Source organism: Ursus americanus, chromosome 14 (assembly GCF_024610735.1).
Source record: "Ursus americanus isolate L20-20 chromosome 14, mUrsAme1.1.p, whole genome shotgun sequence".
Lineage (NCBI taxonomy): Eukaryota > Metazoa > Chordata > Mammalia > Carnivora > Ursidae > Ursus > Ursus americanus.
In genome coordinates this window covers 66,111,802-66,134,898 of record NC_142140.1, presented here as the reverse complement: position 1 = coordinate 66,134,898, position 23,097 = coordinate 66,111,802, and the positions used below count along the sequence as shown (strand labels likewise).

Sequence of the window (23,097 nt, the reverse complement as noted above, 5' to 3'; positions counted from 1 at the left end):
GAACACTTGTACAACACAGGGGAGGAAATACAAGTCTGTTCTTGGCTAAAGGCCACTGACCCGAGCTCCAGCAAGGAGCTCCAGGCCACAGGTCAAGGCGAGCTACATTTCAGCCGACAGGTAATGGATTCACAGCAGCACCCAAATTGAGGAGCCCGCTAAAACACCAGACTGGACTTCCCCTTTTTGAAGAGTTCACTTAGAGTAATATTAGCCACAAAACAGATTTTTATCAAACATTAATTTCTTCCTGTTTGCCTGAAATACCAATGAGGATTCCCACCAGTCATAAATAACTCTTCCAGACTCAATCTTCTAACAAGTAGGTTAGGATAAAGAAAACCGTAAGACACAGGTAATTTCGCATCACCGTGAAGGTACCCCTTTGGTCCTAGGAGATGGGGCATACTGATTCTTTTCACAACAGAAAACCAACCATCCACTGCCTCAATGATACCGCTACCCATTCTTCTTTCTAGGTATAGGTGGAGACTAGCCCTCCTAGAAAGCTTACAGAGTCAAAGCTATGGGTCTGTTGTGTGCAAGGGAGTTTTGCTACAGTGTCTGTGATGTAATAAAAAATACACTTGGTACTTGTCCCAGGTACATGGCACAGAGCTCCTACAACCGCTGCAATATTCCAAGTGATAGAAGAATCTTTTGTTATTCATAATAAGACCCTTTCAACCAAACCAGAGATTATGCTAATGAGGTGACAGGAGGGGGACTCCCCCACAGGCACTACATCTACATAGTTTCAGGATGGGGGGCTGGTCTCCAGAAAAATCAACCTAGTGATAAGAGCAACCTTTAGCCCCACCCCCTAACCTCCATGCAGAGGAGAAGGGCTGGAAATTGAGCTCCATCACTCAATGGCCAATGATTTAATCAATTGTGCCTACAGTGAAACTTCCATAACCACCCCCACCCCCAAAATGACAAGTTCCAGGAGCTTCCAGGTTGATGAACAATCAAAGTACTAGGAGGCTGACATACCCAGAGGAGGCATGGAAACTCTTCGCCCTCTCTCTCCATACCCTGTCCCACGCATTTCTTCCATCTGACTATTCTGGAGTTCTTTCTTTTATAATAAACTGATAAACATAAGTGTTTTCCTGAGTTCTGTGAGCTGTTCTAGGAAATAATTGAACCTGGGGGTGGAGTCATGGGAGCCCTCTAATTCAAGCAGACATGGGCACCCCATTTGCAGCTGGATCTGAAGCAGGGGCAGTTTTGTGGGGCTGACCCCCTTAACTTGAGGGATCTGATGCTAACTACAGCTAGGTACTGTCGGAATGGGACAGAATTGTTGGGGCATCCAACTGACATCAAAAAACTGGAGAACTGCTCGGTGTTAGAAAACACTGCAGTGTCAAATCTGAAACACTGAGAAGTGAAGAATATTAGGTCAGTTTCACGAAATAAATATTTTCTTATTTCCATTAATACTTGTGATTGATTTTTTAATGCTATCCAAATCTATAATGAAGCCTAAAAACAGGTTAAAAGTATTGCAATTCAATTAAAGTGGGAAAATATGGTTTATGAATATATTTTCTCTATCATATATCAATAGTCAATATATAAACTGAATGGACATAACATATTATCAACTTATTAAGTTGATTTAAGAAAGGTCTTCTTAGAGCAAAGAATGAGCATACATGACCACATGAGGCTAGCTCAAGAAAATCAGACAGAGGGTCTTACTTCTTCTCCTCTCTATTTGGCTCCACAATGGATCAGAGCTAACTTTTTATTCCAAGCTGACTTCTCCCTGGTCTCCAGGAAACACTTGACTCTCTTACACCATGCCCAATTTGCTTATCCCAAAGCGAAAAGTTCATGCCACCATGTCAAATTTCACCTGTAATATCCCTTTTGTTTTTTCACCACATGTCCTTAGGAATCCAGGAAGGCAAAGACAGGAATCAATTTTGTTCCTGGAGATAATTTTGCATATATTTTCATTCAATTAAGATAATTTGGAGAGCCTTCAGGTAATCTTTTACCACTAAACGGCACTCTTAAATGACAAGAAGGCTAACTTTTACTGACCATGTGTACTGATGGAGAGACAACCTGCACCCAAACACGCTGGCTACTTACTGCTGCAAAGCAGTGGAACAGAAGCCTTCTTGCGGTAACTTGTGCTACCTAACGCAGAAGTAAAGCCTTATTGCAAAGATAACTTCCCCAATTCCAAGACACCAGAAGTAGCTCAGCAATAATTTAGTAACTGCAGAGGAGGGGCAAAAAAATAAAAATAAAAAGCACACTATGTCATTTTTACTAGACATCCTTCATTGCCTGATAGGACAGCTTCTCTCTTCAGGAACATAGTCAACATCTGAATAAAAGCATTCTCCACAGGCAGAGCCTAAATGCTCATCTGGATGATTTCTGACCACTGGTAATCAGATCTAGCACTCCAGTGACTCAGTACTTCTCAGAACAGCTTATCACAAGAACACAAATATTTCTCGAATAACTGGGTAACCCAAGCTTGAGTTTTGCTTTTTTGTTCTCATTAATCAAAATATGTGTAACTAGAAATTCAGCTCTCTAAAGAAGTTAGCCAGAAGCTTTAGCTAGAGAAATGCCCCTGACAGAATTTCATGACACATAAATTAGTCAGCCATATTCTGGCTTTCAAAAAGATATTTGGTGGGGGATTTTTTTTGGGGGGGGGGGATATTTTTATTTTTTTAGATTTTTTTTTTTTTTTAAGTAATCTCCAACATGGGGCTTGAATTCACAACCCTGAGATCAAGAGTCGCCTGCTCCAGTGACTGAGCCTGCCAGGCACCACAGATACTTGGTGTTTTTAATGGCCTTGGGTTGCAGGACATGTGACTATCTTTTGTATACTCAAATGACTTTCCCATTTTGGTGCTGCATTACACTATATATACTTCTTAATTTTTAAGTAATAATCTGTGATCTAAGTTTAAATTCAAATCCACCTGTGTTACTACCAAATCAAGTAACAAAGGTGGAGAATGAGTAAGGATCCTGTACACAAAGCTAATACTATACACATACAAGCAACAACTACAGAACTATAATACTCCTCTCATTATTAGCATCTGAAGAGCTTCTTTGGACCCCACTGAATAATTCCTCCCAATTTAAAAAACAGTAAGACGTTAACACTTTCATTTCGTAGCAAACACAAATACTGTTTGATGCCTATAAATGTATTCTATAAATTGAGGCTTTTTGAAAGGTTAGAATAAAGTAAGATTAATCAAGACAGTAAATGGCAGTCAAATGTTGATCCCTTCTGCTTCCTTAATATATAGTCCACGAGGGTATTCTGATGGTAATTTCTCCGATTGGTTATTCACAAATTGGGCATGATCGAAACAGTTGTAGAGCATCATAAAGGGGAGACTTCGATAATTTAGTTACAAGATGGGTAATTACACAGGAACAGTAAAAGAGGAGAGCTGGGGAAGAGACTGTTGCTACTGAAGGGTGAATAAAGACACCTGTTGGACAAGACCACACCATCACTGAAAAGGCAATTGTTCACTGGAATGCCAAGTAGTTCCCCAGGTTTTTTATATCCTGGATGAGAACTCTTTCTTACTTCTATTCTCACCAACCTTCCTTTTGATGACTAATGCTGGCTCCCAAGTAATGGGAAGGCAATGCCCTAGAGGACCTGAGCATTCTAAGCACTGAATAGAAATTAATAAGCAAAGCCAGACTCCAGCTTGGAATTGGATCTTAATTTGGCAGAACCAGTCTCGCATGCCCACTGATTCTTCAACCTCACCAAAAAATGTCAAGAATGAGTATTTGACGTGTTTTTTAATCATCTTCAGAGATTAAGAGATTTTAAAAAGTGAAAAAAGAACCCCAATTAAAGAAGACATTGACTTATGTTCCAGGGCATATAGATTTCCAGTCTCAAGTCTCTCAAAGTACAGAAAAGCACAATAAATGTGTGTGTGTGTGCACGTGCGCACACGTGCATCCAGAGACACATACGTTCATGTTCCTCAACACTGGTGCAGTTAAGTCAGAGATGATTAATGCTTCATGTAATCTGCATTCAGTGGTATGCCCAAACACAAACGCTGTTTTTTTGGCTGAGTATAGCTACTATTTGCAGAGCCCACAAATGCTTGGCAGTATGAGTTAACCAGTCCCTAACGAAATAATTTAGACAGAAATCATTGATGATGGCCAAAGCCATCAGGTGAAAAGCTGATGGGGACCTTTCTCACTGACAGCACCTAAACCCAGTGATTAATCTTAACAAGAGCTACAATCAGAAATCATATGCCTCCTGATGGGATGCAACGAGAAGTACACGGTACCACCTACCAAAGCGTTCCTGCCAAAAACTTGAATCTCTACGGGATCAAGCCTCTGTCTCTAACTGCCAATTAACAGGAGCTACAGGGCAAAGAGGAACCTGGAAAATACTAATTACTAAAAGGATGTAATCAGCCAAATCCAAAATGTGCAAAATGCTACAAAATGCATGACCCAATTTTTTCAAGGAGTAAATGGCAAGAGAAAAAAGAAGAGGGAATAGCTATAGATTTAAAGAAACCGAAGAGACCTATCAACCAAATGCAGTATGTGTGGACCTTGTTGAGATCGTAACTTGAACAAATCAACTGTAAACAGGCATCCCTACGGCACTCAGGAGAGCTGAACATTGAGTGGCTAACTGATAATACTGTTTTATCTATTTACCAGTGCGACAATGGTCTGAGGTTATGCATTTCAGAGTCCTTATCACTGAGAAGACGTGTGACTGACACGGACGTGGATGACATCATGAAAATCAGAATCAGCTTGAAGATACTTCAGCAGACATGGGTGGAGGGAGGCGAATACATGAAATAATGAGAGAAGCCACATGTTGGTAACCGCTGATGCGAGGTAATGGGTACGTGGGGGATTGTTAATACTATTCCATTGTTGTGTAGGCTTAAAAACTTCTTTCATCCGAGGTTTTTAAAAACGAACCAATGTTCTTTCTTCCATCCTTAACAGAAAGAAAGTCAGAGGGACATACATCTTTTGCCAGTAGCATCGACGGGTTGTTCCGAGTCCATATACAAATCCATCCGCACGCAGTGCGCGGCTCCGCCACCTTGTCCCCTGACTCTCCTTTCTCATCTTGGTCAGCTGCTCCCCGGACATACAAAGTCATGTGAGACTCCTGAAGCAATTCGTTCTCTGCGTCACAATAATCTTTTTTTTTTTTTTAATTAAACAATTTTCTCCTAGTGGTCGATCCCCTATGTTCTAACATCAGAGACAGAAGAAGGAATCTTTCTTTCCGCTTAACGTTCAGCCAGGCTAATGAGAGAACACTATGAACTCTCCAGGGCCAGAAAATCAGAAATGGTACACACAATGAGTCCAGCTCTCATGACCATTTGCAAGTGAAGGCCTCCTGAAAGCCATCTGGTTCAGAAAATCAATCCTAGGAGCACCCGTGCCTTCTTTCAAGGAGTAAGAAAGCACGATGGTTTATAGCATGTCAACTGTGACCAGAGCAAGGTCACACAGTTCTGTCACTCATTAGCTGGATGACTTTGGAAGATTTACTTATTAACCTTTCTGTGCTTCCGTCTCCTCCTCTGTAATGGTTAGTATACCTGCCTCTGTGGGGTTGTAAGAATGAAAGGAGTTAACAGAGCATGCTTGGAACAGGGTTCGGCACACAGTAAATGGGTTACTTATTATTATTATCATTTCTGCCAGTCTGTCTCTACATGTTCCGTCTCTCAGAGAACATAAGCTCCCTCAGAGTAGGCTCTACAACAAATTCATCTTTAAAGACCCCAGTGCCTCTTCTCATCAGCAGTATCTGTTAAATGTTACATTTGTGCCTCTGTTTAACTTTATACAAGGTTCTCTACAGGGGAGGGACTATGCTTGTATATGCTTAATTTTCATTTCTGATTAATGTTCACCTAACTGCTGGGGCGCCTGGGTGGCATAGCGGTTAAGCGTCTGCCTTCAGCTCAGGGCGTGATCCCGGCGTTATGGGATCGAGCCCCCCATCAGGCTCCTCCGCTGGGAGCCTGCTTCTTCCTCTCCCACTCCCCCTGCTTGTGTTCCCTCTCTCGCTGGCTGTCTCTATCTCTGTCGAATAAATAAATAAAATCTTTAAAAAAAAAAATGTTCACCTAACTGCCTACTGAGAAGATGAACACCAACCTGGGTTGTGTAAAAGTTTCCTCTAGTACACTTTCTCATATAGACACTTGTGTCTGGATTTTGAAAGCACTCATAAAATCATGTCATGAGAATCTCAAGTATTTGCTACACCTTGTTTGAAAACCATCACCCAAACTTCTAAGCTAAATTGAAAACCACTTTGATTAACTGGAAGTTTAGTTGGGAATACACTCTGGAGACCTTCCACATCATTTCTGCCCTGTAGCTGCCAACCACAAAAGTTTTGTCAAAAGGCCCAACACTGCTAGTAGTGAAGTTCAACGGACCAGTGAAGGGAAACTGCATACTGTGGGATTATCACTCATTTTTTTTCTTGCTCAAAAATACCACACATTAAGCTTCTCTAAAAGACTTTTAAGGTGCAATAGCTATTCAAAAACCTTCCTTCTCCTAGCAACAAAACCATTCTTCAGGAGGAATTAAAGTTCCCAACACTTTCAAGATCAAAGACAATCAGGCAACATTCCCCTTGGAATGATATAATGCAATAAAGGGATTGTGTGAACCTTGACTCTGACTATACCACTACTACAATTCCTGGGCTATAATTTGTATAAAAGCTGTTTCCAAGCAGATGGATTTCCTATTGGCAGTTTATCATGGTCCACAAAGATAGTGATGAATATCCTGGATGCTAGTCAGGCTTATGGCAAATGCTACAAAAGTTTCATTTTTCAACTAACTTCAGCATATATAAAATATAAATAAATATTAAATTCTATATAAACTATACAAACTTAAATAAAACCTGTTAGCCACCCATACCAGCATTTTGTTTCTCATGATTGCTAAAAAAACTTAGCTGAGTTTCATAAATTCCAAATGATGAAATTTTAGCCACTGGGTACAGATTTTTGCTACATCAAATGGAAAATTAGAAATGTGGGGTGCCTGGGTGGCACAGCGGTTAAGCGTCTGCCTTCAGCTCGGGGCGTGATCCCGGCGTTGTGGGATCGAGCCCCACATCAGGCTCTTCCGCTATGAGCCTGCTTCTTCCTCTCCCACTCCCCCTGCTTGTGTTCCCTCTCTCGCTGGCTGTCTCTGTCTCTGTTGAATAAATAAATAAAATCTTAAAAAAAAAAAAAAAGAAAAAAAAAGAAATGTAATCAGCTGAATTTTCTAAGCTGTTAGTTTAAATGCAGGATGGCTTGACTCTCTCCCTCCACTTCTTCCTTCCCCTGATTTTCTACATACTCAACCTCCAATACAGTTAAATACATTCGTGAGCAAAACACCATCCTTTATAGACACTTCTTATCAGGTCAGTAAACTTATTAATGACTTCCTCAAATTTCTGGAAAGATTCACAAAACGTCCTTCCTCCTCTTTATGGTTTCCTTTTTATTATCAACTTAAAAACAATTAGGGATAGTTATTGTAAAAGAGTAGTTTCATGGGGCGCTTGGGTGGTTCAGTCACTTATGTGTCTGTCTTCGGCTCAGGTCATGATCCCAGGGTTCTGGGATCGAGCACCGTGTTGGGCTCCCTGCTCAGTGGGGAGTCTGCTTCTCCCTCTCCCTCTGCCCCTCTCTCCGTTCATGCTCTCTCTCTGTCTCTCTGTCTCAAACAAATGAATAAACTCTTTAAAAAAAAAAAAAGAGTAGTTTCACAATTAAATGAGAACCTGTCATTAGGACACCTGCATTTTTTTCTCCAAATACTCTGATGCACAGTGTTACCAAAAGCAATCAGTGCCTGTAATCCAATTTCTATTAGTGACTTCAAGAATAAAAGTCAGCTCTGGAGCACATAATTTTCTAAATAAAGATTCTGTTGTTTACGTAAACTTTCCCAAGTAAAACAATTTTTAAAAGTTACTAAAAAAAGTTTTCAAAGCTGCCAGAAGAGTAAAGGCTACAGAAAAGCTACAAGACTCTACCCAAACTTGTTTTTAGCACTCAAGAACCCAACAGCGTGGGCTCCTTAATAAGTCATAATTCTCAACCAAACAAAAAAATCAGAATGCTAATACTGTAGGGTAAATTTGACATCTATAAAAGCACTTCTCAAAAAGTGTTTCTAGGCATATCTCCCCCAGCCAAAAAAAAAAAAAAAAAAAATGATTTTACAAAGCAAAGCAAATCATATTCTAAAGAACTGTGTTTAGGTTAGCTGATTAAAGCTATCAAGATACGAGCATTCAAACTTGGTCAGAAGTCATATAAACACCTTTACAAGTACAAAATCATTATCTCCAATGATAAATGATGAATTAATCAACCTTCTAAACGTAGGCACTCTAAATGAGAAAGAATATTTTTCCCTAGTCTTACATTCAGACTTCAGAATAATGTGACAATCCAACAGTGTTAAAAGAAATAAAACACCGTTGTCTTAAATAATTATAACTTCATCTATTTACTTCTTATCTTAAATGCATATTATCTTAAATATATTTAGAAAACCAAAAAGCAAATAAATGCAAACTATAATTGATTTAAAAAGAAGACGACCATGAGGTGCAAAGTGGATTTTTATTGAATTTCTATAAAAATCTGGTTCCAAAATTAAATATGCAATCTCACACTGTGTGTGTAAATACCCTCACACACATTTCCAATAAAACTCCACTAACTTATAACAGACAATTGTAATAAACTAATTGGAATAGTGATGTAACAATATAAAAAACAAAAACTATGTGAAAGTCAAACAATGGGGAAAAATTAATCCTTCAGAGCTTCCATTAGTCATCAGAATCATCTTACAATAAGTCTTTCTGATTTATGATGGAGAATTGAACGTTTGAAGCAGTTGTACTCACTCACTGACTTTTAACAATATCTAATTTTGTGCTCTTTGCACCCATCCCCTCCTACTGCTATTGTATGACATATAAATAATCTTAATGAATTAAATGTAAGGTCTTCTGATAATTTTGAAACATCCTTAGACTAAAACAGAAGATTCTGGCACTAGAGTATGCCCTATTAGATAAGAAAAGACTACCTTAGTGATTTCAAACCCTGTATTTTTAAAGAGGCAATGACCACTTTTAACATCAAGTTAATGTCTATATTTCCAATGTAAGACTGTCTACAAACATTACAAAACTGTATTTTAATTTTTAAGGCAGGACTAATCTTGGAAAAAAAGTTAATGTATGTAAGCAACTGAAAACTTACAGTTTAGTACAAAAATAACTAGTGTCAACTTAGAGCTGGCCATACCTACCAATATCCCTGCTCCAACCCTCCTCCCTGATATGGGTGCCTGCTTCCCTGGAGTCTTCCACTGAGGTCCCAGCCACAGACAGCTCTGCTTCACTCCAAAGTAGGGCAGACCCATTGCTGGATCTCTGAGCCACGTTCTCCAATCAGGAAAACAGCTCTCATGAGACCCACAGCAACCCCCCCCCCATCGACCCCCCTACCGTGCTGTTTTCCCTCAGTACACAACAGCAGAGCAAAGGCGCCCAGTACACCTCTCCTCCTGCACCACCCCACCCTGGGTTCAGCTGCTAATCAATCTATAGCATCACCAGCTGAACACTCAGAACCAACCCAGGATCAACTCAAGTCCACTATACTGTGAGCCCACTAAGGGCAAGGACCTAACTTATTTCTGGGCCAAATCTTTCCCTCTCTTTATGCAAAGTGTCCAAAAGGCGCTTTGGGAATGAATGTATCACACTGTGTTGAATCCCAAAAGTTGGAAAACAAAGAAGATGGCCACCCGCAGAGAGGGGGAGAAATAAAAAAGGAGACAAGAAGGCAGGGTGAAGGGGTAGTGAAGACAACCAGAAGCGAGTATCAAAGTGGGCATATACATGCTTCCTTGTTCCACTCTTCCATGTGGGCAGCACTGCCAATCTGCTGTTTCTGTAACAATGGAAAAGGGACAGAACCACTTAGACGGGCTAGAGGCACTTTTCATCTAGCTACAGAGCTTTCTATGGACACTGCATACACAATTTTAAACTTAATAAAATCAATACATTTCTCTTGTTTTGTGTTCACAACTGGGCTTAGTTAGGAAAAAAGGACAACAATGTGAATACAGCTTTAAATTTTAAAAATGTCAGCATTTTTTTTTTAGATTTTGTCAATACAGAAATAAAAATTACATTAAATATTGAACAGAAATATTTTTAAACTAAAAATCACCGAAGTGTATTAAAATTAAAAACAACATAAAATAGAAGTTGTAACTTCATTACAGATACATGTAAATCATATATGTAGGTTCATTACGGGAAGGAAATCGCAAATGTTTTTAGTTAAAGGTAAGAGAAGGATGATAATAATGAACCAATTAAAAAAATTTTATCCTAGGGCCTAGCTGCCCTACTCCCTATCATGAGTGAACCACTCAAGAAATAAATTTTTACTAACTATATTTCAAAGGAAGTCATAATGTTCAACCAATGGAAATTATAAACATTTTGATTCCATCAGAAAATTTTAGAACAGCAGAAATGTTTTCTCCAGATTAAACGCTGTTTCCTTTGAACTAACTTAAGAATGACCTATATTGGGGGATCTAAAACGTACAGCATGGTGACTGTTGTTAACAACACTGTATTATATACTTGAAAATTGCTAAAAGAGTAAAGCTTTTTTTTTTTAAGGATTTTATTTATTTATTTGACAGAGGGAGAGTGTGTGAGAGGGAGCAGACTCCCTGCTGAGTGGGGAGCCTGCTCCGGGGCTCCATATCAGGACCCTGGGATCATGACCTGAGCTGAAGGCAGACGCTTAACCGACTGAGCCACCCAGAGGCCTCTAAAAGAGTAAATCTTAAAGTGTCAGCACAAAAAGAAATACTAATTATGTGAGGTGAGGGAGATGTTAACTAATCCTGCTGTGATAATCACGTTGCAATATGTAAGTGTACCAAATCATCACACCGCATACCTTACACTTACACAAACGTTATATGTCAATTACGTCTCAATAAAGCTGGGGGGGGGGAAATGATGTATATCAAAAAGTGGTCCCCATTCTTCCTCATTCTGTGAATAAATAAGCAGAAGATGAAACTAATTACATTATATTTGGGGATTGTTTATGCTTACTGGAGCCTCCTTGAGTGAGGATTTTTTGAAACTGCATTTATACAAATGATATTTAAGTTTAAAATGAATTTGTTTTAGCTGAAGAATATGCTTTTTTAATAGAAAACTCATTCTGTATTCTATAAAGACTAGTGTCCTAATACAGAACACTAGTCTATATTGGGGTAAAGGGAGGCAGGAGGAGAAACAAACTTTGTTTCAAGGAAAAAAGTTAAAATGCTCTAAATGTGTGGTTCAAAAAAGTCAATTTTAAAGCATGAAACTTCTGAGTACAGTTACATACTTTTTGCACCACGATATTAAAAGAAAACTTTCCTCAACTTGTAGTCAAAATCATGATTAAGTCCAAATTCCTATATATATCTTTTTATAACTGCATCACATAAATATATCTTTCTATACCTGTGCACATCTTCCTAAATCCAGTCTGCTTTCTCTACCTATCTACATCTCAGTATCTACACACATCTGCATATTTATGTACGTCTTTCTATACCTACATACATTTGAATACCTGTATCTATTTCCATTTCAAGGGAAAACAAGAACAATTTACAATCAAGAATATAACAATACAATTTTTTTCTTTTGTATTTGGAAAAAGAATGAGAAATGGAAGCTCTTTTAATGTAAACTTGCCATGGTTGGTTAGTTGAAACAATAGTGGACACATTCCCAATACCAAGATGGATATGAAAAAAAATAAGTAGCATAGTATCATAAAATTTGTAGCTTACTTTGTGCCTTTTCACAGAAGTTTATCTGAAAGCCTAAAGTAAAAGAGATAAGTTCCAGTTCATTGACTGTAAATCAAACAAACCAAAATCAGAACATGACGTTGCATTTTTATGTTACATTTGAATAAAACCAATTCAAGAACAGTTCAAATCATATAACCCCCACCATCACCGTGATAACTGTAACATATGGGCTTTCTTTAAAAAGTCAGCTCTCTCTGGGGTTAGAAGTACTTTATTAAGTGGAGCTGAAGTCAGGTTTAAATTCTAAATTCTGCCATTACCTTAGTTTTTCACATTTATTTGATAAATAGAATATAGCTGTTAGCCCCTGGAAGTCAAGAGTAACTTTAAAAATAATCTCATCAATTTTTTCAATCTACAAATTCATAACATATTACAAGTTATTTTTATTAACTCGAATTACTGACTTAGAACTACTCATGATTAATTGCTACCCCTGAACCAAAAGCTTCAAAAGTAGTTCATAAATTGTGAAGCCCAAATACTCAAAGCAACATTTTCTAGTCAATTCGCTAACTTCAAGCGTAAGACAGTGAACTACTGAGGAGGAGCTGAAATTCTTCTAAAGGAGGCCTGACAAGACGGTGTCCCCAGGAATGATACGGCGGAATAGAACCTTAGAAGTCACAGGAAGAAAACCTGTGAATTCTCCTTGGGAACTTGAGCTCATTTCCCAAATCCAGCTGGACCAGGTTATATCTTCTGTCTACATTCATACGGATGTAATTCTTTGTAAAATGCATCCAGCAAAATAAGCTGTTTCTGACAAAACCTTCTCAAAATATGCTCTCACCCCCTCGGTTTAAGTGGGTGAGTGTCTGGTATTCTTAGTAGTCTACCTATGCCTGTGTTTATTAATGCTTTAGGAAACAACATGGGGAAATTCAGAATGAGGATCACTCAAGCTTGTATTTATGCAGACGCAGGCAAAACTTAAAGGAAAAGAGCCAGGAGTAAAGGAAGGATGTGTTTAAGTAGTCTTTTCCATCCAGGTACCAAAATACTTCAGATTCTAAGATAAAGATCTCACCTATAAGGTACAAAACCTGAAAAATCTTAAGGTAGCTACTTTGCCCAAAGGTAACCCACTGCTTACTACCTAATCACACAAATGACAATGCAGGAGGGAGTGGGAATGGACAGACTTCTCGGGCTGAAGTCCTGGGGCCAAACCTGGACACAGCTACCCCTCAAGCTCAACTTGCTACCCCACCAGATGTAGGGCAGGAATAGACTTCAGAAAGAGAAAGTTGGAGATCCATGAGTCTTAGAAGCCTAAGCAACTAAAAGCCAGCCAGCCTCCTACTGGGCAAAATGAGGCGAGCACAGGTCCAGGAGAAGAAACTGGCTCTCCGGAAGCAGAAAGAGATACAGGGAGAGAGAGAGCACAGCGGCATTTCAGGACAGGGTCAGAAGCCGGTCTCCCACTCCCGTGCCCCCCACCAACCCCGGGAGAGAGAAGGGAAAATTCACCTGCAATAACTGGAGAGGAAGTGGATGAAAGACTGAAACAAGTTTAAGTCAACAGTCACTCTTTTCTTTTTAGCTCACTGGTTGCTACGAGGTAGCAAAAAATAAATGGTGGGAGGAGAGGCAAACAGAATAGCAGTATGAATGGGGAAAGGAGCAAGATAAATAAACTTGAAAGATACAGGAAAAAGAATGAGCTGGATCTGTCTGCACAATTATGTAAAAATAAGTTACAGGATAATTCTAAGAAACAGAAAAAATGTGTAAAGGTAGACGTAACTGACAGTGTTAGAATGTCACCACCTACTGCTCTAACACATGAGGGGTTAAGCCCACTTTAAGTACAGAATCAGTGCAGGTAGTTCAAAAGGGAGGAGGCTGAAATCCTCACACCGTTACTACAAGACGTGCTCTTTTTATCTAATCATGGATAAAGTGACCAGGTGAACAGATTCTGAGGCCTCACACAAGCAACCATCTTCGCATCATTTCTCACTCAGATAGACTTGCTAACAGACCTAGAGTTCAACGCAATGAGGACTAAACTAACCCAAACATAATGGCTCACCTTGGAATTCCAGTTAGTCTTATCAATTAAATCAGATAAAAGGCTATTAGTTACATCTTTCCAGACCTCCCCTAGTTCCTTATACTCAAAGAGCAGGGAGGGGCCAAGGGGACCACCGGCAATCTTGTACAAGAACAAAAGATGGTGGGAAAGAAACGGTGAGGAAAACTTCCAGTATCCTCAGCTGTATACGAAGCCCGTTTGTGGCTATATTATAATTAGTCCATTAATATTCATTCACAGATGTTCCATTTTTGAGGTCTCCCATATCTCAGGAATTCTGTCTAAATTCTGTCTTCCCGTCCGCACACTTTAGGTGTCAGTTGAATCTGTTGTTAGTAACCAGTTAATTCTGAATATCTTGGGTGCCTTCCTCCTTCTTATTCTGGTACCTGTATCCTGGGTCTAAATTCTACATGATCCTCCGCTTCAAATTTGAGTCTTTTTCATTTTCTTTGGCCCCAGGTGAGTTTATCTGCATTAAATCTTAGACCCCCCAAAATTAAGTAACCAGAAGTATACATATGGCAGTGTTAGGAAGCCGACGACAGAAATGGAGCTCTGTGGGACTTTCTCCTCTCCTCTTTCTCACCGGGCCACACTCTTTCCCACATTCCTCCTCATTCTCACACTCTTACCTCAATCGTGACAGCCCTTCACTGGCCATGACTCAAAACCTACCATTACTGTATCTGCCAGACAAAGTGAGCTTGTCTACGTTAGCACAGAAGGGTGTTTATGACGTGCATTAAGTGTATAGAAAAGCAAAAGGCAAACAGTCTTTGTGAAAGTAAAAAATGAAAGGAGAAACGTCAGCCCAGGGTCCTAGTTCCAACTGTGAAAATCAAGTCATTTCGCTTAAGCCCCAGTTTCCTTCTTAATTATAAAATTAAAAATAACATCAGGATGGGACACCCCATCCTGGCTTGGTTGGTTAAGTGTCAGACTCTGAATCGCAGCTCAGGTCTTGCTCTCAAGGTCCTGAGTTCAGGCCCTGCATTGGACTCCATGAGTCCAGCTCCCTGCCCATCCCAGACGTGGGTACTGCTGACAGTGAACTATGAACTACAGAACGAAGCCACACTAGCATAAAGAAAATCAGAGCCACCTTACTGGGTCATGCCCACACAGCAAGCTACCAAGTCTTCCCTCCGACACAAGCATGAAGAGTCTAATTGTTTGCTGCCTTCCAAAGTCAACCTCAAATTTGTGGTATGTGGCCTCAACTGCAAAGTTACTCAGAGTACATCATTACGGCTCTAACATCTAAGGATTTATCTTGGCTTGTCCAAAATTTCTATGTGCATTGTACTTAGAGTGGTTTCCACAAGATCTGATTCCTGCTGTGTTGTTTCTTTTTGCTTTCCTTGCTTCACCATTCTCAAATTTAAGAGGGAGCCACCTTAATTTAGTTAATCCCAGCTTGTTTGCATCATCCAGAACCATTCGTGATTTGACAAATACTGACCAAATCCTTTCCAGAGTTGTTTTTAATTGGGGATCTTGTCAGTCCTCATAAGCCATGTCTTCTTCCTGCCAATGACTATCGCATCTACTCTTTGAGTATGTAACCAAATGCTAGAGTATCATCTCCAGCCTGTTCAGAGAAGCCCAAGTACACTTAGGGAGGACAACTGATTAACTATGTGACTGTGGGCCAGTATCTAACCTCTATGAGCCTCGATTTTCTCATCTGTAAAATAGAACAGCAATATCCCAAAGTGCTTTATGACGATTAAGCAATATATCTAAAATGTCCAACACACAGCCTGGAATAATGCAGGTTATTATTACCATAGTGATCATTCCTGGTCTCTGCCTCGGGTGAGCAATGATTGTGGCACTTTGCCCATCAGACCAGCTCCACCTACACAAAACCAGTCCCTCTCCTTTCATTCCCCGTCACCCTGAGAGAGGTAAAAGGGAGGGACTCCAGACAGCATGGGGATCCCCACCCCAGGTTTTACATTCTGCTGCAGTCCTTCCCAGACACGGTCTGGTATCCTGGTGTCCAAGAAGGTGGATACTTTCCCTGGCAGGAGCCTAAACCAGATCTCAGAGATACAGGCACACAACAGGGGAGCCAATTAATGTCACTTATTTTTTTAGTATAAAGTCAGACAATGAATGCATAGCAGATGTATCTGGTAACACTTCTCTTGTTTCTCCCTTTTATAAATTTTGAGTGATCTTTGGTAAGCCGAAACAAAATATGCCTTGAAAAAGGGGCTGTGGTGCCTACTTCGATCATCTTTCCGTGTAGTGGGGAAGGATGTGTTTGTCAGGAATCAAGCTGTGTGTGATATGAATGTTATCTTCTTTCGAGAGGCCCATCTTGAGTTAACTACTAACCAATGGTCCCTTTCACTGTGTAGACACAAGTTAGGCTAATCTTATCACTCCTGGCCCTTGAAGCCTTTCTATAAGTACACATTAATTCTCTACCTTGCCAAGAGTGTGAAGAGACGACCCATGAAGACTTTCTGGAGCTCCTGGGGTGGGGCATAAGGGTAGAAGCGAACACATGCCCATTTGGTCACTTGCCCGGGTGACAAATTTAGTCAGGATGGCAACATAAATTATTAACTCTCATGCTAAATGGGTTCTTTTTACATATTATGTATAGTGTTGAAAGAGTTCTATTACCTTTCAAATCTATACAGCCTCCCGGGCCGAAGCCCAATTAAAATCTTCTACTTACTTGTAGGTTCCCAATCAAAACGCCTCCTAATTCAAATGCCACCGTCAACCCTCCAGCAAATTTAGAACTCTATAACATAAAGGAGCATCAGGAAGCAACAAGGCTCCAAAATCGACCCAAACATGGCTGGCTGCTTAAAGCTGCCACCCCCTGGCTGAAACCTAAAATAATTTCCCCTTTCTATTCCTGAATCTGCATCACTTCTGGCAAAGAGTCTTCTCTTGGACCTGAATGGCTGAAACGGCTTGGAGCCTGGAAAACCTGTGGGAAGCTGTGTTATTGAGCAATAAGAAGAAGAAAGGTTACCAGTCAGATGGGTGGGTCAAAACCCACTTCCACCAGTGCAAATCACCTTATTGAACGTTAGCTCCTTAATCTATGAAAGGGCACTATACCCACCTACCCTTAAAGGGTGCTTATGAGCATCAAATTAGGTAAAGACAGTGGGAAAAGAGCTGGGTTAACTATTAGTTTCCCTTCTTAATTTTAAATCTGAGTCAAGATCTCCCAGGTTGTGTAACTCGGGCCAAATCTCTATCTCCGAGAGATGGAGACTGAAGAGGAGACTGACCTGGGTTATGTATGATGGAGCTGATTATGATCTCCTGAACCTAGGAAGCAGAGACAACTCTATGAGCCCAAAACAATTCTGCTTCTCACATTAGGTAAAAGAAATGGAAGGAAAATAGGGAAATTTATGAAAAAAGAAAACAGGACTCAAAATACAGGGTTAACTAATATCCCATCTTAAAACGAGTTTCAGTACACATTCACTTAAAGGCACATGACAGGAAAAGGTGAGAAAATAAGTATCTTGAAAGCATTGTTTTTGTACTTTTTCTCTTTTAATACTAGGGTTGCTCTCATTTTTAAGAGAACACAGAGAAAGGCAATGTGCTTTGAGGGGGGACCAATTTGCTGAGCTGGACTTCGTATCAGGTTATGTCACATAAATGGTAAAGGAATAGTACTCAGCATACTGGGAAGGAAAGGCAAGCAGTTCGAGGGTTTGGAACTATATCCACTGTCTGCTCAATTCAGTTCTTTAAAATCCAGATAAAGGCATCTTCCTATGGTTCTTGGAAACCACAGACTAAATGTTAAAATAGTCTAATGTAATCACAAATAGGGCATTTCACACATATTTTATATATTTAAATATTATTGAGAGAAAAAAGTATACTGATTCTAAATCTTTTTTAACAGACATGCATCATTACACCTGAAAGTTCTATGCCTCTTTTTATTTTGTAACTTTTTTTACTATTGAGGTGTAACTGACATACAACATTACATTGGTTTCAGGTGTACACCTTAATGATTCGATATTTGTACATATCACAAAATGTTCACCCTAGTACGTCTAGTTAACATCCATCACGTACACAAAGAACTTGTATTCTTGTGATGGGAACTTTTAAGATTTACTCTTAGCAACTTTCAAATATGCAATACAGTATTATTAACGACAGCTGCCATGCTGTACATTATTGTGTGTGTGTTTCTGGTTTTGTTCTTTTTAAGTAGGCTACATGCCCAGCGTGGAGCCCAACACGAGGCTTGAACTCATGACCCTGAGATCAAGACCTGAGCTGAAATCAAGATGGATTGGATGCCTAACGGACTGAGCCACGCAGGTGCCCCCGTGTGAGTGTGTTTTTTAAGGAGAACCAAGCGATCATCTTTTTACTTAAACTGATATTTATAAATTGTTCAGGTGAAGGTAAATAAGCAAGGACTGGACTAGTCCGTACGTTTTGCTATACATCTACATCTGAGACCCAAGAAGAAAATAGGAAAAACTGTCTTCCTAGAACAGCTCATTAAGAGAATCAAAGGTACCTAGAGTGTACACTTTGTAACTATTTTCTGTAACAAGTGCTTTCCAAATGCCTCCATGTTTTCCAGAATCAATTGTAGATTCTAACTATTCTAACCACATTTTAAAAATTGTTTTAAAAACTGACACTTTTCAGCTGAGTAGTTTTCAGAAGTTTTATTTTTTCCCTACTTTAAGTCTTCTAAAATAAACTTCTTGTGTTTATGAGATCTTTAAAACCTATACATGTTAAGCGACTAGTAACTCAAGCAGGTAAATAACCATGTCTATTAACAATCCTTACATACTTATAGTTTATAATTTTCCAAGCACTTCCGTGTGCATTAATCTAATAATGTGATCCTCACAACAGCCCGGTCAGGTAGGTTTTATCCCTATTTTAACAGATGAGAAACTCAGAGTTCAGAGAAGGTGAGTAATCGCCCCAAGTCACAGAGCTTGTACATGACTAAGCAGTTACCTGAATCCAGGTAGAATAAAGACTCATCAGGAATATTCTTAAAGGAAAGGCTCAATAATGAAAAGTGGAAATCAACAGATTAGTGAGAAGGGTAGGAGCCAGTAATAATGAAGCTGAAGAAATTCTGTAGTGGATCATGAGGGGTTAGGGACACGTCTACTAATAATGAAAGAGACCATTAATGGCACCCTTACAAATAACAGCATTGTTGCTATTAACAATGGTGATGGCTGGCATGTATCACATCCTTACTATATGTCAGGCCCATGCTCTACGTGCATTCTCAAAGAAGCTGTGACATAAGCATTATTCCTACATTCCAACTGAGAAACTGAGGCTTGGAGAAGTTAAGTATCTTGCCCGAGGTCACAAAAATCTTAAATCCTGATGAGGGGATTCGAATTCAGGACTCCAGAGCTCTGGCTCTTAAACATTATGATATTAAGAAAGCAATGCTTCCCACCTTGGGCCGCTACCAGGCCACAAACCTCAAGCCATGAAAAAAAGTGTACAGGGTTATCCAGTGCCCAGCACAGGGCTTATCACACAAAAGGACCTCCAACGTCTGTTAGATGAAATGTATTCCATATGTCCTACAACTAGCTGTTTGAAAGGTGGAGAGGAGGGGGCAGTTTACTGACACCTCCCAGAAAGGCAGTGTTTTGGGGTGGCAAGCAGAAGTAGACTGGAGGAAGGGGGTGGTATATACCAAACATTCTAAGGATCTGAAGTCTGATCTAAAACTGAAGGTCTCTAGGGTATGAAGCATGAAAGGTTAGGCTCTAACCATACAAAACAAACAGAAAAAGGTCCTAATTTGCTGTTGAGCTCATGGTCTATAACCCGGACTGTGCTAGACATCCTGAGACCTTCAAGTGTTTTTCTTCATTCTGAGGAAGCAAAACAGGTTCAAGAGCAAGATATTAACTAGCAGGTTCCTGAATCAATCAAGGCTAGACACAGTAATGGTAAAAGAAAATTCATCAATAATTCAAAGAGAAGTCTTATGCCCTCTTTCTCCTTTTGAAAATAGGTTCGGCTTGTTAGAAAGTTTAGTTTACTAGGCACCGAAACTCAGGGGTGGTGGAGAAGAATGGCGAATGTCAGAATAATGCCCAGCCACAAGGACTTTGCATTCCTAGAACACTGCAAGCTCTTTCCCACTTTAGAGACTTCATACACAGCTTCCCTCTGCGTTTAGTATGAGTGTCTTCTTAAACCATCTTATTGAAGCAGTCTACCTTTCCCCAGTATCTTCCATCACAAAACCCAGCTTGTTACCTTTGTAACACTTTTCTCCATTATTTTACCTGCAGATTGTCTTCCCTCCCCCATCCCATGGGGGAGGGTAAGCTCCATCAGGGATTCAACTGCCCAATTCACTCTTTTCTGTATACCTAGCACTACAGTCTATGCCTAGCACTGGGCAGATGCTCAATAATTTTTTTTGAACAACAACAACAAAAATGAATACATTTATACAGCTTTTTCAAACTATCAGCCTACCTACCCCCCCATGAGCTCCCCACCAAAAAAACTTGCATTATTTTTATAAGCTTTGTAAGTCACCCATTTTGCATAAGCAATACAATCCTAAGTTGTCATTTTGCTGTTTCATTTCCCCACCAGCAACAGATAGACTGGAAACCTGTAAGATCAGGAAATCCCACTTCATCTGTATAGTGTGCTGTGAAACATAGTAGCATCCAATAACTAATTCAATTTGAATTAATTATGAGAGTCTGCACAGAAAGTGTCCTCTGAGCTCTGACATCATCCTGTCTATATATCACCATTCTTTATGTGTATTAAAATTATCTCATAGGGAGGGCAACCGGGATATAAAAATGAATAAAATCCTGTCTCTACTTCCTGAATCAGACACTCTCATAAACACGAAATAGTCAGTAAATGCTGAGCCTAACACGGTTAAGACACACCTAGACACACGGTTAAGATAGACCAAAGCGCCCTTTAGGAAGATTTTCATCAAAGAGTAACCATGGCGACACTGACCACGAAGGGTACCCCGACGGATTCCGCTAATAATATAACATAAGCAGTTAGCTGAAGTCGTCAAGAGATTTCTGAGATTCCCTGTTTTAAAAATAACATTACTACTCGAAATTCCACAGGAAACTTAAGGAAATGGCCCCCGATGGGCTGGGGCCTGGTATTTTCACAACACCCCCCCCCTTGTCAGGAGCCATACGGATCTAAATGCGCATTCCCGGTGGGGAAAGCCATTAATTAGGAAGCTGCCTCGGATGTCCAGACACGGCACAGTACCACTTTGACCCCTGCCTTTCTATTTCCTGCGCCTCTCCATTTAAACCGAATCCGCTCTTCTCGCTTCTGTACTGATATTTTGTGCCTACCATGCTAACACGGACACCCCCGGACCCGGACAAACCGCCTCTCCCAGGCCCGCGGCTGTCTACACCACCACCTTACAGGTGGCACAGGCCTGAGCACCCCCTCCCCCATCCCCCCTCGCCCTCCCGGCGCACAGAACCCCCGCGAAAGTTTGGAGGCGCGGGGTTCCACAGGAGCGCCGGGCCCGGAGGTCAGCTCGGCGGGCGGGCCGGCTCCAGCTGCGCCCCGCGGGGAGCCAAGATGGCCCTGCGCGGGGCCCCACTGCGGCGGCGGCAGCGGAGCGCCGGGGGGCGCCGGGCTGGGGCTGGGACGCCGCCGCCGCCGCCGCCTACCTGCGCGGCCGGGCCCCGGGGCCAGGCGGGCGCGGGCCGGGAAACGCGGGCGGGGCGGCGCCAGGTGAGCGGCTGCGGCGCGGCGGGGGCGGCCGCGGGGGCGGTCCCGGGCGGTCCCGGGCCAGGTGGGCCCCGCGCGCAGGGCCGGCGGCGCCGAGCGGCCGGGCGCGGGCGGAGGCCGAGGCCGCGGCCCCGGGCCTGCGCGCGGAGTCCGGGCCGGGGCCGGGGCAGGGCCGGGCGCGCGGCGGGAAGCGCGAGGGAGGGCGGGGGGCGGGCGCGGGCGGCTCCGGTGGCTTCCTCAGCCGGGTCCGGGGGCGTCCGCGGCCGCGGGGACAGGCCGCGACGACGCCGACGGCCGCGCCGGGGGGGCCGGGGTCGCGGCGCTGGCGCGTTCCTTACCCTGCATGCTGCTGACGGCCGGGTGGCCCGGCGCCGGGGGCCCCACGGGGCCCGGGGTGCCGCTGCCGCTGCCGCCCCCGGAGCCGCCGCCGCCGCCGCTCGGGCTCGGAGCCGCCATTGTTGGGAGTGAGGAGCCGAGCGGCGCCGCGGCGGCTGCAATGCAGCAAGCTCGGCCTCTCGCACGGCCGAGGGGCGCGGCTAGCGCCTCCTTGGCCCCGCCCCCGCCCCGCCCCGGACACGCCCCCTGGCACGCCCCCGCCCGCGCCTGACGCGGAGTCCGGCCAGCTGCGGAGCCGCAGAACCGCCCAGGGCGCGGGTGCCCGACCCCGAGGGAAGGCGGGCGGGAGTGCTGCCCCCGGGGCTGCGGGCCGGCCCGCGGGGCCTAAGGCGGTTTGCACCATTAGGAGTGTGTGTGCACCGGGGAGGTTAGGGGACACAGAGCTTTCATCGTTTCCACAGAGGCCTGTGACCCCAAAAGTTTAAGAACCCCGTTGTTGGGGGGGGGGGCACCTGGCTGGCTCAGTTGGTGGCGCATGGGACTCTTGATCTCGGGGTCGTGAGTTCCAGCCCCATGCCGGGCATGGAGCCTACTTAAAAAAAAAAAAAAAACAAAAAAACACCTCCTTGTTGGAAACCTCAGAACCCGAAATTAGTTTAGAGCGATAAAACTGAAAAGGATCCCAGGGGTCATGCTTCCTGTCCAGTATCTGAGGTGGCTTCTCCAGAGGGGAGTTGGCTCTAGCTGTGGTTCCATCTGAAGCTACTGTTAAACTCTGCCTAACACCCCAACCCTCTACACTGGCCTGGGGGCTGCCAGGGGGTGCCACTCAAAGTACAGTCTAGGACTCATCCTGAAACTACGAATCAGAAGCTACATTTTCATACTATCCCCCGCGTAATTTGTATAGACATTAAATTTGAAAAACAGTGTCTTAAGCACCCAACATTCCCTGGCCT

The 23,097-nt window shown here is 42.2% G+C and overlaps 1 protein-coding gene across 4 annotated transcripts in view; it reads right to left on the bottom strand.

Moving 5' to 3' along the window:
• The window catches only part of MAP2K4 (mitogen-activated protein kinase kinase 4), a 131,983-nt gene extending 109,672 nt beyond the window's left edge, over nt 1-22,311 (bottom strand). Inside the window, exons 1-2 of one of the 4 annotated variants that reach the window (XM_087867624.1) lie at nt 22,141-22,311; nt 11,971-12,003 (exon numbers count right to left, since the gene is read on the bottom strand). In XM_087867624.1, the coding sequence (XP_087723750.1) occupies nt 11,971-12,003; nt 22,141-22,258 (151 nt within the window). In that variant the 5' untranslated portion in view covers nt 22,259-22,311. The remainder of the gene's footprint in view (nt 1-11,970; nt 12,004-22,140) is intronic. The other 3 variants (XM_087867623.1, XM_045797211.2, XM_045797212.2) reach the window with 3 other exon arrangements.
• Nucleotides 22,312-23,097: the final 786 nt, after the last annotated feature.